This window comes from Lepidochelys kempii, chromosome 5, assembly GCF_965140265.1.
Source record: "Lepidochelys kempii isolate rLepKem1 chromosome 5, rLepKem1.hap2, whole genome shotgun sequence".
Classification (NCBI taxonomy): Eukaryota; Metazoa; Chordata; order Testudines; family Cheloniidae; genus Lepidochelys; species Lepidochelys kempii.
In genome coordinates, this window is record NC_133260.1 from 88,692,615 (window position 1) to 88,707,813 (window position 15,199).

The 15,199-nt window shown below is 39.9% G+C and overlaps 1 protein-coding gene across 1 annotated transcript in view; it reads right to left on the reverse strand.

Moving 5' to 3' along the window:
- The window catches only part of LRRC2 (leucine rich repeat containing 2), a 284,223-nt gene that overhangs the window by 72,999 nt on the left and 196,025 nt on the right, over window positions 1-15,199 (reverse strand). Inside the window, exon 6 of the mRNA XM_073344941.1 lies at window positions 9,390-9,535. Coding sequence (XP_073201042.1) covers window positions 9,390-9,514 — 125 coding nt within the window. The 5' untranslated portion in view covers window positions 9,515-9,535. The remainder of the gene's footprint in view (window positions 1-9,389; window positions 9,536-15,199) is intronic.

Consider the following 15,199-nt stretch of genomic DNA (forward strand, 5'->3'; position numbering starts at 1 on the left):
GAAGACTGTGAATTTCCCTGCAGGAGTTAAGTACCCTGCCTCCAGGCAAAGAAAACCTGCAATTCACAAGATAATCCCCTTTTGTCTCTGCTTGGCCACAAAGCAGAGAGAAACCAAGCTGCTTTCAGTTTCAAAGCTGCTTCTGGACTTCCTAAAAATTCCTTTTTAAAATCTGTATTTCTAGTTCAAAAAATCTCAACTGGATCTCAAAATGATTTCAGGTTAATCCCACCACTGTGCCACCATGTCAAGGTTCCTCCCCCACTCTGAACTCTAGGGTACAGATGTGGGGACCAGCATGAAAAACCTCCTAAGCTTATCTTTACCTGCTTAGGTCAAAACTTCCCCAAGGTACAAAATATTACCCCCGTTATCCTTGGAATGGCCGCTACCACCACCAAACTAATACTGGTTACTGGGGAAGAGCTGTTTGGACGCGTCCTTCCCCCCAAAATACTTCCCAAAACCTTGCACCCCACTTCCTGGACAAGGTTTGGTAAAAAGCCTCACCAATTCGCCTAGGTGACTACAGACCCAGACCCTTGGATCTTAAGAACAATGAACAATCCTCCCAACACTTGCACTCCCCCTTTCCTGGGAAATGTTGGATAAAAAGCCTCACCAATTTGCATAGGTGACCACAGACCCAAACCCTTGGATCTGAGAACAATGAAAAGCATTCAGTGTTTTACAAGAAGACTTTTAATAAAAAATAGAAGTAAATAGAAATAAAGAAATTCCCCCTGTAAAATCAGGATGGTATATATCTTACAGGGTAATTAGGTTCAAAAACATAGAGAACCCCTCTAGGCAAAACCTTAAGTTACAAAAAAGATACACAGACAGAAATAGTTATTCTATTCAGCACAATTCTTTTCTCAGCCATTTAAAGAAATCATAATCTAACACATACCTAGCTAGATTACTTACTAAAAGTTCTAAGACTCCATTCCTGTTCTGTCCCCGGCCAAGACGACTACAGACAGACACAGACCCTTTGTTTCTCTCCCTCCTCCCAGCTTTTGAAAGTATCTTGTCTCCTCATTGGTCATTTTGGTCAGGTGCCAGCGAGGTTACCTTTAGCTTCTTAACCCTTTACAGGTGAGAGGAGCTTTCCCCTGGCCAGGAGGGATTTCAAAGGGGTTTACCCTTCCCTTTATATTTATGACAGGACACCATTCATTTTTAAGGGTGAGTGGCTAAAATCCTTCTCCAAGCATAATTTAAGACATGCTCAGTGGCTGAATGGGAGGTCTCAAAGGAAGAGACAAGTGCTTTAGGAAGCGGTGTGATGTTTCATGACATGACACTTTTTCCTCAGAATCACTGAAAAAAAATCAGGCTGAAAAAATAGCCTAGCAAACTACTTGAGGGTACTGTATTAATTGACATGTCATTTCTTGTGTGAGACTCATCTGGAGACCTAGACACTTGGGTTTATTAAATGATCCCATGGGATCTTTTGCAAGTTTAGGATTGTTAGTCTGGGCCAAATTTCAGTTTAAGTAATTCTGTTTCATGAAATTTCCCCCCAGAATTCCAATTATTGTTTTCTTCCCAACCTAACCTGCTGCCCTGTTGTACAGGATTGTAGCTGAAGAATATGGGCTGGAATGTAACAGCCAGAAAACTGCATTTATAACTGTATTCCATTATATTATGTATAAAGATCTGTATGAGCAAATGCACATGAACAAAAAAAAATTATATTGCTAAAATGGTAGTTAACCTTGCATAATTACTTCTGTCCTAACCTCCAATTTTCTAAGTATTCATAATTTTTCTAAACACTTGATTTGACCTAAGTTTGTTCAGAAAGCGTCTCAAAAATAGCTGAACCATTTTTTGCTCAATGAAGGACCAAAAATAAAATACTTTAACTATTATAAAAATTGTTACAGGTTAAAAAATAATAGCCACTAGCAGTAAAACAACTGGAACTAGAACAATAAAGTCCAAGAAAGAAATAGAGAAGATGCTTTGAGTGTTCTAGGGAGAGTAATCATTGATCAATAAAGTAATATATTTGAAAAACTTTGAAACTTTGAAAAACTTTAAAACTTTGAAAAAAAGTTACACACTTCACATGAACTGAATATTGTCCAGGCTTTTTTCATACATTCAGAAACAGTCCAATTCATGGTTAACTTAGTTACACACTGAAAAGGTAAGTGAAGATAAGAAATGAGTGAGACAGCTCCTGCAAGCTCTGCCTTATTGACTTCATGTTTTGTTGGTGGGCTGGGAATGAACCAAGGGTATTTACTGAGCCACTTCAAGGGGAGAACCTTAGGTGGCTAGACTGGACATTTCCACACTTTTCAGAGCTTAATGGTGCAGTCTTAGTTTTGTATTAACAGTGTGTTTGTGTTTTAATTGCACGTTATGGCGTAAGTTATATGGTACTTACTTTTTATTTTTATTTTTTTAAGAAGTCAGAAGGTGGAGATAGACTTCCACATGATGAGTGCACTTAACATACTACATGAAGCTTCTCTGACAGCATGCCAGATTTCTATTTACACTTCAGTATTACAGGATGCAACAAAAAATCACTGAGTATCATCAGAATGTAGAAGAACCAGTTAGAAGCTGTATTGTAAGAAACATTATTTACCTTTCAAAATGATAATCTTTATTTAGATACTGATATTGCATTAAACCAAATCCATTCCCATGCATTAGCTGCTGGCTCTATTCTCTAGCATTTGTATTGATTTCCATACAGATGTAGTGAACATACAATACTGTACATCTCTAACATATTGTGGCTTATAATTTAAGCCATGGTCAAGAAAATTTAGGATGAGATTCTCTGATGGGTTTGGGGATCTTGAATAAAACAATCATTTACTCCTGAGGAGAATACTGTGGCCAGTGTTTTAAGATACAGAAAAGCAAAACACTAAGCTACCACTGGCCTGTAAAAGTGCCCTACTATTCAGCAATACACGCAGCTTTCTGAGTTTATCTAACCCATCTCCATTTCCGAAAGCCACCTCACATACATCTGTCTCCCCAAGTGCATTGAAATACCAACACACAACTTTCAGGTGTTTTGGGAAGCATACAGAACCTTACTGCTTACGTAGAAAGTCCGTTTCTTTTCAATCCATTAAGTTCCTCTCCAAAACAGAAACAAGTTTGCAGAAAAAGCTTCATCCTAGCAAAAGCTATCCCCCACCAGAGGTTCAATCAACCTATACCCAAATAAACAAAGCCTTTCCTGGTGTGAGACATAAAAAATAGAAGAGCAACAGCAGCAAATCTTTCCTTTCACTAGGGGCATAATAAATATAATTCTCTCTATAGCACTTATTCAACACACTCTACTTCCTTCTAGAACTGGGTTCATTCCACAACCCACCCCTGCTTGTTTTCTTTTCCCTTCCATACCCTATGCTTGGTCCTGATTGTTTATGTAGCCCAGCTCCATTGGCTCCACTCCTTAATCCTTTTCTTTCTAATTTCACAACTCTGGAGAGCCAACAGGGAAAGACATGGATCCACTTGGGCAAAGTCAAGTCGACCAAGGCCCAGCTATCCAAGGCCTCATCATAGGATCCAGGGAGGCAACACACCCAGTCACAATTTCTCACAACATCATACTTCAGAATTAGGTTTTGCTGACAAGCTGTTAACACTTTAGAGTAGAACTCTCAGTAAAAGATTTATAATCTTTGCCACTTTTAACATAAACACAGTTCAAAAATATATGGAATTCCTTTATCAAAATCCATGTTTGCATAGGTAAGGTTTCCTCTTTGTAAAATCTTGTGTCTCAGAGGATTACAAATGGAGGAGAATCTTACATTTTTCACAGTGAGACTGTTATAGAACCTTTAAGAGCTAAATTCTGCTTTCTCTACTCCAGCAAAACTCACTGAGAGTTTCTTTCAACTAAGGCTTACAGAATTTGACTAAATAATAGCAAGTTCCTTTAAACTCAGAGCTTGTCCATATGGAGGTTTAGTTTGTGGCAAGCTGGGGTGTAAATCGATAGTGCACGAGTTTGTTGCACACCAAATTACCATGTGGACCCAGCTACTGTGCACTAAAAGGTACCTTTTGACCTACTGCTCTTTGAAACAGCCTTCTCTTTGAATCCCTACTTCTAAATGACCACTGTGGGCCATATTCTGATACCCTTACTCACACTGAGTATGCATTGAGTATTTCTATTGATTTCAGTAGAAATACTTGAGAAGTAAGGAACTAATCAATGTGAGTAAGGGTATCAGAATTTGGCCCTATATATGACTGCCTAAACCAGTGAGGTTTTTTTTCCTCCTTACAAGGAGACAGTAGCTCCTGTTAGGAATTTAATCCCAGGTACATTCTTTGTAGTTGAGGGTTACTTGGAAATGCACAAAATATTTTCTTGCCTTTCAAAGCATCAAAACAAATCAAAGGACTCACTTCCAATCTGATCTTTATAATCCAGAGCCACAGTGATCAATACAAACTAGGTGCATGGGCACCTGCTCTTTCCACATTGGAAGTGGCCTTCGGGAAAGTCATATGTATGTTCTGATTGATAACAATAAGCAGAAAAATCTAAAGCTGAATTTCTGTCTCTCTCTCTTTTTTTTTAAGTGGTTAGCAATCATAGTCTCTCTAGTGGGCAGCTTTTATGGATGGTTTCTCAGACATGCGTATGTATGATTGTCATAAAAATAAAGGGAAGGGTAACCACCTTTCTGCATACAGTGCTATAAAATCCTTCCTGGCCAGAGGCAAAACCCTTTCACCTGTAAAGGGTTAAGAAGCTAAGATAACCTTGCTGGCACCTGACCAAAATGACCAATGAGGAGACAAGATACTTTCAAAATTTGGAGGGGGGGGAAACAAAGGGTCTGTCTGTCTGGGTGATGTTTTTGCCCAGAACAGATCAGGAATGCAGCTTCATAACTCCTTAAGTTAGTAAGTAATCTAGATAGAAATGCATTAGATTTCCTTTGTTTAATGGCTGGTAAAATAAGTTGTGCTGGATGGAATGTATATTCCTGTTTTTGTGTCATTTTGTAACTTAAGGTTTTGCCTAGAGGGATTCTCTATGTTTTGAATCTGATTACCCTGTAAGATATTTACCATCCTGATTTTACAGAGGCGATTCTTTTACCTTTTCTTTAATTAAAATTCTTCTTTTAAGAACCTGATTGCTTTTTCATTGTTCTTAAGATCCAAGGGTTTGGGTCTGTAGTCACCTGTACAAATTGGTGAGGACTTTTATCAAGCCTTCCCCAGGAAAGGAGGTGTAGGGCTTGGGGGGATTTTTGGGGGAAGATGTCTCTAAGTGGGCTCTTTCCCTGTTCTCTGTTTATCATGCTTGGTGGTGGCAGCATAGGGTTCAAGGACAAGGCAAAGTTTGTACCTTGGGGAAGTTTTTAACCTAAGCTGGTAAGAATAAGCTTAGGGAGTCTTTCATGCAGGTCCCCACATCTGTACCCTAGAGTTCAGAGTGGGGAAGGAACCTTGACAACGATGAATAAAAAAGAGACATTATGTGAACATATATACAACATAAGTAGGGACAGATTGTGTGCTACCCTTGCTCACCTGCACAGGGGTGAAGGAGCATGCAAGAAACCAGACCATTGTTAACACACAAGAAACCTGGCCAAAGTCAAGCCCACTCCCTGTGCTCTGTGGATAGCAAGGAATGCTTGCTCTTGATAGCTGCATGGAGGTAGGTGACCAAAAGATGGTGAGGAGGAAGGAGGCGGGGTCATGTATAAATAATGCTTGCCCCCATACACACACAACACTGGCCCATGGAGTGGGGGGGAATTCTATACCAGCCTAATCACTGATTCCAAATCCTTACACACACACAACACATGCAGGGAGCAGTACTGGAGAAATAGTGTCTGTCTAAGGCAAAATCTCACTAACACTTCTCTGGGATGGTGCACCCTCCTCAAGGATTGTGGCTACATGTCACAAACTAGACTTTACAGTACACGAATATTTATAGGTGCCAAATCCTACTCCCAGTATAGTAGGAGACTACTTCAGGCATAATACTGTGTGACTATTGCACATGTTAATGATTGTTATATAAACTTGAAAACAGGGATTCTTAATCTGATCTGGATAACCTTGTAAATATAATCAGGAAGATTTATCTTGAACTTCTACTCAGGGAGAGATTGTAAAAATGGCAAGATCGATTTACTCGGAAGATCGACTTACTGTCTGAATTCGTACTCGGCAGATCGATTTACTGTCTGAATTCAGTCAGTGCTCTTTTCTTTACAGGCAAAACTGTTACTTTGGTGGAAAGCATAACACACTGTGTAAGTGCCATGTATTAAAACAAACTAAAAGCAGAGAACAAAGCTTTCGGATTAATAGATCTCAGAAGGTAACTCCCTACCAATTGTAAAGTGGGGTTTCTTTCAACCTCACCTGCTCCTGCTTTAAAAGCCATTAAGCTTTGAGGAGCTCCTGCTGGGATAATGTGTACTTTCCACATTATGCATCCGATGAAGTGAGCTGTAGCTCACGAAAGCTTATGCTCAAATAAATTGGTTAGTCTCTAAGGTGCCACAAGTACTCCTTTTCTTTTTGCGAATACAGACTAACATGACTGTTACTCTGAAACCTGTCATTATGCTGGGATAATGAGACTTTGCAGTATCCACTAATGCAAGATGGTGCATTAAGGTTAGAATTTTTGAAAGGGCTCCATCAACAGTTGTTGCTACTGAGAATTTGAAAACTGGGCTGAATGCAATTTTGACAATCTGGCCCAGGAGACACAATAGGCAACAGTAGCTGATATATGTGTTTTTAAGCACATAAGTCTCCTGGAAATTCTGTCATGTGACAAGAGGGTTTTTCCTCTAATTGTGAGTTTTGCATTAATTGCCATTTTCTTTGTGACTTTGGCCACATTGTTTTAACTGCTTGATCCTGCACCACTGGAATTAATGGGAGTTTTGAAATTAATTTCAATAGTTGCAGTATCAATCCATAATAACACAGGTGTAGATTCTAATATACTTACACTGAGTAATACCTTATTCCTGGAGTACTCCCATTGAAATCAATGGGATTATTTGGAGAGTGTGATGCTTCTCAACATAAATTAAGAGCATCAGAATCTGGCCTAGTGTTGTGGGACAAAGTATTGTATAAATTTCAGGCTTAAAAAAATTTCCCTTGTGGATATAGAAAGTTCATATGCTATATATTGCTGTATTCTATACCAAATCCTGGGCCTACCCTCATTGGTACAGAAAAGATAATGAAGGAATTTGGAACCTCGTTAATGAATGAAGGCAGAACAGATCACCAAACACTATTACTTCAGTAGAAGAGATGGGTAATGATAAGCACAGATGTCAACTGCAGAGAGATTGTTGTCTTCATGGAAAACATGACTCACAGGAGAGCTCTGGGTCTTGCCCTAGTCCACTGGCAAAAAGTGAGGTAGCTAAAATTAGCTGCATTGCAGTAGAAAACACTACTCCTTACCATATTAAGGTGCCCTCTTTTTTTAATCTCTGTTGAATGCCTGTTGTGATTTGCTTTTTCACTAGCCAACACAAATAGGAAACAAAATGGTCTCTGGTTCTGAACGTTTAGAAAACTGACACTCTGTACAAATGACTCAGAGAGAGAAAAACAGAGAGATGGAGCAGCCAGATTCTGGCCAGCACAAATTAGAGGCCAGATTGTGGCCAGCCACTACATCAGTGCCCAAAGGGTGCATGGACGTTTCCTGCCTTTTGCACACCTTTGCAGGGGCCAGCAATAGTCTGGCTGGAAAGTGCAGGCCCTGGTCCCTCCTAACAACTCTGGGCACTAATTGCCTGAAAGGGGGCAAGAAGGTGAAAAGTGAAGGTGAGGCCACTGGCCTGTCTCTCATCCCCAGAGCAATCAGAGAAGTTGGCTGGTACAGAAAAAGAAGCACTTTGCACCCTCTTCACGTAGCTTAACTGTCTTAGGGTTTTATACTGCCACCCATCATGAGAGTATCTGAGTCCCTCCTACATAAAATCAATCGTAATAGATTCATGTGGGACTTCATGGACTCTCTGGCACAGTCTCCTTTTGGGGGCAAAAGCTCTGCTTAGGGTATGTTATTTATTAGTTTTGTCTTTGTTTGGTAGTGATTTAGGGACAGCAGGGAGTGTCAGTGTTGTGTCATTCTTATGTTGGAAAAACTTTTTTCAAAGAAGATGATTTTACAGCATTTCCAAAAGATTCTGGGTTCGCCTGATCTCCTCTGGAAGTTTGCTCCATAGCCAGATCCCCTTGACCAAGAGTGCTTTCGGTCATGTGCCTTGTCCTGGGCTTTTAAACAGTGACGTAGCTACTATATCAGGATGAGCTGCACCGGAGAACTCAGGAGTGACTCCTGCTGAGTCAGCCAGATTTCATTCTAGGGATTCATGCTGTCCCTCCACCAAAGGCACCATTCAGCCCTAGGCACTTTTCAGCAAAGAGATTCTTTTCTCTTTTTTTCTCTTCCCTGAGCAATAAACATGGTATCAGTCAAGTCCTATGACTCCTGCATAAGTGCCGACTTTCTGCTTTGATTAAAACACTAACCCAGGAACCTATCCTTGCAACAAAGCCCGGTGTTAACTGTGTCCACATATCTATTCAGGGGACACCATCACAGGGCCTAATCACATCAGCCACACTATCACTGATAGTTCACCTACACATCTACCAATTTACATCATGTACCAGCAATGCCCTTCTGCCATGTACATTGGTCGCACTGGACAGTCTCTACGTAAAAGAATAAATGGACACAAATCAGATGTCAAGAATTATAACATTCAAAAACCAGTCGGAGAACACTTCAATCTCTTTGGTCATTCGATTACAGACCTAAAAGTGGCAATTCTTCAACAAAAAAACTTCAAAAACAGACTCCAATGAGAGACTGCTGAATTGGAATTAATTTGCAAACTGGATACAATTAACTTAGGCTTGAATAAAGATTGGGAGTGGATGGGTCATTACACAAAGTAAAATTATTTCCCCATGTTTATTCTCCCACCCCCACTATTCCTCAGATGTTCTTGTCAACTGCTGGAAATGGCCCACCTTGATTATCACTACACAAAGTTTTTTTTCCTCTCCTGCTCGTAATAGCTCACGTTACCTGATCACTCTCGTTACAATGTGTATGGTAACACCCATTGTTTCATGTTCTCTGTGTATATAAAATCTCCCCACTGTATCTTCCACTGCATGCATCCGATGAAGTGAGCTGTAGCTCATGAAAGCTTATGCTCAGATAAATTTGTTAGTCTCTAAGGTGCCACAAGTACTCCTTTTCTTTTTGCAGATACAGACTAACACGGCTGCTACTCTGAGATATGTCAATGAATTCAGTTAAACAGAAGAGTAGTAGGTTGGCTTACTTCTCTAATGAGCTTTGTGCTAATCTTTCCTTCTCCTTCTTTCGAGTTTCTTTATACTTCTTGACTTGAGTTTCCCAGAAGCCTCTTACGACAGAAATGTCAAATATTATCACCTGATGTCCCATGTTACCGACATTAAGCTTTTCCTGTAAAAAACAAGTGTATCATTAAGATGTCATCATAAGAAGGGAAGAAAACAATTAATACAAATTAATATTCTGGTCCAGTTCCTTACAGCTTGCTTGAGAAAAAATGGACAAAGAAATATTAACTTGATTAAGTATCATCCAAGAAAAAGATTTTTTTGTTAATGATTCCATTAACAATTAATAGTAATAATAACAGTTTATAAAGTTCCTGTCAATCTCAAATGATCCTAAAGTGTTTACCAAGTTTAGGTCGTCATCCTACTGAGCCTTTTTCATGCTACTAATCCTTATTCCAATCAATGGGACTACTTGCACAAGTAAGTGTTCATCATGTGATTAAGGGCTGCAGGATCAGTCCCATCAGATACAGAAATCACTTCGTCTACTACTGAAATGTAATCAGCAATTTGTGAAATGTGGCAGTTGTTTAGCAGAACATAGCAATAGGACCTCAGTTCAGCCAGGTACTTCACATGCCTACTTTTAAGCAAGCAATTGAGTACAGTTCTGAATTGGAGCCTAAGCCAGGAAGTAAAGTATGATGTGTCCAGCCGAAACTGCAGAGACAGATTAGACACAGGGCTATTACCTGCAGACTGCTCCTGCTCTTAGGGCTTGTCTACACTACGCAGCTTTGTTGCTAAAAGTCAGCGTGTGTGAACACTCTCTGTTGGTATTTTGTCGGCATTTTTGCCAACAAAATACTTCCAGCCCTGCAAGCAGCGTTGGCTTTGTAGGAGGAGAGCACTCCTGCCGACAAAGCCACATTCACACTGCCACTTGCATCAGCAAAACTTTTCTCTTTCACGGGGGGGGGAGGGGGTTAAGTACCTGTGAAAGACAAGTTTTGTCGACAATGTCGCAGTGTAGACAAGTCCTTAGTGAAGTCAATGGCTAAATTCCCATTGCTTTTAATAGGAGCAGTGTTGGAACTGTTCTCTCTTACTCAGAGTCATTGCTGAAGATGTAATCATCTCAACTCGATTTTTTTATCATGAGATGTAGCTAATCTATCTATAGAGGGCTTTTGTTATGCCTACATGTTCATAAAATGGTTCACTGAGCCAACATGAGGAAATTTTATAAAACAGAACTCTGAAAGCCTTTTAAAAATAATTGCTTCCACCAAGATAAAAACTATCGTTTCTTCTCTTTTTTTAACTTCACTTGAGATTTCATTAGATGCCACTTTTATTACGTTGTTCATTAGTAAAAGACACAAAGGCCTTGAGCTGTCAAGCTAGTGTTGAACAAATAGCCTGTCCCTTGCCTTAGTGTGTCTTTTCAAACTTTCAGCTATTAATTTTTCCAAGTTCTTACTCTAATCACTGTTTCCAGGCCTCCTATCCTTTCACTGGGGTCACTTACAGTCTGGCCTTGAGTCAAAACACTTGGGGGGGGTGGAGGGGAGGGGAATGGTCGCCAAATCCCTATTTTTTTCTTTTATTCTACCTTTTCTTAATGTTCTTTTTCTCTTAACCTACAAAATATCTCCATACTAGAGGGCATATTAAGAAAGACAAAAATAAATTGTTTATCAACAAAGCACTCCAGTCTCCCCTAACCAGTGAGTTAGGCATATGTAGACTGGTAAGAACAACAAGTAGGGTTATATCCTATTTGTTATACTGTAAGAGACATCCTAAGTACTATCATGAAGATACAGTGCCTCTGAACTCAGGCATAGGGATAGGTCAGGTATTTTGCTATGCCAGTGTCTTTTGCATCTTTGAATGACTGTATGAACTTTACCTTTCCTGCTTCGGTAAAGAAGCTTCTGTTGTTTGCTTATATCTGAGTGTTAACAATGAAGCCACAAATAGCTCCCAGTGTCTCTTTAACTTACTGCTGACAACAGCTGTCAAAACCCCATTAATAGCAATGTCATAAGAACACTGACTTTACTCCTCTGTGGAAAGCTTTGTCTATAATCAGATGTGTTGTACAAACACTACGGCCATGTCTACCCTAGCGAGCTGACAGTGGCACAGCTGTACCGATGCAGATTGCTCATGTTGCTCTCCCATTGACATAATTAAACCACCTCCAGTGAATGGCGGTAGCTATGTCAGCAGGAGAGCATCTCCTGCCAACTTAGAGCTGGCTTCACCAGCCCTTCTGTTGGAGTAACTTATGTCACTCAGAGGGGTATTTTTTTCACACCCCAAATGACATAAGTTATATTGACATAAGTGCTAGTGTAGAGATAACCTAACTTCACTATCAATTTACAGTTTGCCACTTAGGAGAAAATACTCTTCTCTACTTCACAGGTAGCTGGGGTAGCTGCTAGAGACCTTCACTTGAGGAAGGTGGCAGGAATCTTTTCCGCATCCCAGATTCATCATGCTCCCCCATGTGCCCAGTCATCCTGAACAAAACTCAGTTCCCTTTCCTCCCCATCCTTGCACCAGCAGATGTGGGAGTAGTCTCTGCCATGAGTGAGAGGGCTGTCAAGCTCTGCACACAGTTTCTGCCTCTAACTAGAAGGAAGCAGTGGGTGAGGAAGGAGAATACACTGAAACCAGCATATTTCCTATCTTGTGTGGGCTTTCGCCATCCAGGCCAGAGGAGCATTTGCTCTAATGTCTGCAAAGTTTACTCTTTAACTGTATTGAGTTTGCAGCTGAATACCTTCTTCCGTGGATGAGGTCTGCTTCTGAATTATATTACAGATCATCAAAGCCCCTTTCTCGGATGATGCATTGTTATAATGTTCACTCAGTCTTATGAAGTGTTAGTGAGACAGATCATGAAAGCAAGGCTCTTTGGTAATATACTACTGTATAATGAAAGCACAGTGCCTTCCAAAGGGAAGAAAGGCTCCAGGACCATAAAAAGAAAGCAAGGGTATGATTTACAATAGCATCACCTCTGGAAAAAGGAGTTCTGCATATGGGAGTCGATGGTAGCAGATAATCTTACCACTAGTAATTCACACTCACATATGGGCAATTTAGTGGGCCTTAATCAATATCCTCAAATGTAACACATTGGGCCAGATTCATCCCCAGTGTGTATCTATTGATTTCAGTAGAGTTCGATTAGGAACTAAGCTCATCCATTAACTATAATTCATGGCTATTGTAAAGAATATTGTGAAATCTTTGCCTGCTGTTTAAGGGAATATGATACATTGCATACCAACTATTTTTCAAAGTAGTGTATATTATTTTTAAATAATTAAATTGGGGGTGAAATGTCCTCTTCTGGTACCAGCTGCTGAATTATTTTAAAGTACCATTATAAATGCGTAGTTCCAACATTATCTCATAGCTGCAGGCTATAGAAGTTGAATGTTGTTGTTCTCATATCTCATTCTTTCTGCTTTTGTTATTTTCACATTTGTTTTCCAGACATAAAGGGATTGCGAATCAATTTTCTGTTTTACTTATTCTTCAGAAATACAACTTAGGGCCCAGTCCTGCAAACTTGTACTCATGTGAGTACTTTTACAAACAAGTAGGCCCATTGAAATCAATGGGAGTACTCATTTGGATAAATCTATTTGTGTATATAAGCATTGGCAGAATCAGGGCCCAAAAGGCCAAGAATAAAGAGATGGCATTTATCATTCATTTTACTGAAATAAGTGTAGCATTTATGCAGAACTCCACCATCAGGATGAGTATCCGCTAAGTATCCGACATGCATGACAACAGGCACCACAGGCTGTGACTCACACAGATTTTTTTAAAAAATCTATAATTGCCTGTCCAATGTTCTAGGTGCTTATCCCATAAATAAAAAATTAGTATTAAGGTAACACCTAGAAACCCTACTTGAGAACTAGGATCCCACTGTGTTAGGTACTGTACAAATACAGAACCAAAGGACAGTCCCTGCCCCAAGAAGTTTACAATCTCACAATTTCCTCCATAAACAAGAACTACACATAAAGATATCAACCTCAGCCCACACGATCCTCACCAGCTTTAACCAAGAGAGAAAAAAGATGGCCATTGCTATGTGTTCAGAAGATTAGTAAATCTGGGCCTGACAGACCAAGTGAAGAGGCAAGGGCCAGAACTGAGGACTCCTCACCGAGGCCTGGTCTACACTAGGAATTTAGCTACGTCTCTCAGGGTCATAAAAAATCCTGGTGTAGACAGCGCTTCCATCAACCGAGTTATTGCCTCCTTGGGAGGTGGATTACCTTTGCTGACAGGAGAAGCCGTCCCATCAGTGCGCCACTGTAGCATTTTCAGTTTAAACATACCCTGAGAATGCCCTGCCCGCAGCTCTCTCTCATTTATACTGAGGGAGCTCCAGCTAAAGCACTTTGGTTAAACTCACCTGTGGAAGTACATCATGGGAAGAGTGGCGATATCTGAGGTAACCATGACCCAAACAACTTAAGACTTTGTAAGTTAAAACTAACACTGTGAATTCCACTCAGAAGCTCCATGGAAACCAGTGCAGATCACAGAGCACGTGCTCCAAATGTGCAGTTTCTCTTAACAAACAGGTGGCAGCATCCTGATTTAGCTTCTGAATGGTACCAAATCATAGCCCTGTGTTGAGCACAACCCATTTATCTAATTTTGAAGCAATGAAAGCATGGGTAATTGTGGCAAGAGCCACACTGTAGAGATAAATCACACTCATCTTGCCTGGTGGATATGGAAGAAAGAATTCTTGGGCAGCCATTACTTAAGACTCCAGGAGTAAAAAGGTCTACCAACTCTTCCATCTGCCTCTCCCAGCCCACCATCATTACTTCTGTCTTGTTGGGAGTGAACTGCAGCCAGCAAGCTCTCATCCAAGCCCCCAGTTCATTTAAGCACCTATTTATATAGTGGCCCAGCTGTGTGTGGCACTTACAATTTACTTTCTTCTGAGCACAGTTCTTACTGATGGATGTCATGTGGCTATACTGTAGTAACAATACATTAAAAAAAGAAAAGACCGTAATAAAAGCCATATTATAAAAGTGGCCATTTAATAATAAAGTTGATATAAGTCACTTAGATATTTCTTCCTTTAACTTTTCCATTAAAGATCAAGTTAATGCTATTTGAAGCACCAACAATAACAAAAACGTGCAGATAACAGGTATGCAAAAACTGAGCTTGACTCCTGTATTGTTTTCTATGTACATATTTCTAGATTGCCTATCACTGTAGCACAATTACTTAATCAGTTCAAATTCTACTCTTAGTTAAATAAACTGATCTCATAAATGAGATTCCCCGTTATCATTTATCTCTTCGCACCTTGATTCTGAGACAGTTTCTCACTGGGTTATTCATTAATTAGGTCTTTTAATCATGGATTAATTAGCAGTTGAATTACAGTATTCCTTATACGTGTCAACTCTTGTAGCACTAATGTGTTTGTCATCAAGTATGATAGACGTTACATTTGCAAGGGGATTTATTACAGATGTATTTCCCCAGCACCTCAGTGAACAGACAGACTATCTATTCAGCAAAGTGATTCTTTCTCCTACAATGGAGGCAAAAAAACATTTTGCTGATGTTTGTGGTATATTTTCTTCCTTTTATTTACTGGACTTCACTGAGGAGCTGACTAATTTTCATAGGGATCTATGAAAGGGGATGTCAGCAAGCCATTCTGCTAGTGTTCTGCACCATTCCCTTTCATGAGAGGTATTCCCCAGCCAGTTTAAGACCCTTTTATGTTGCAGAAACATAGTAA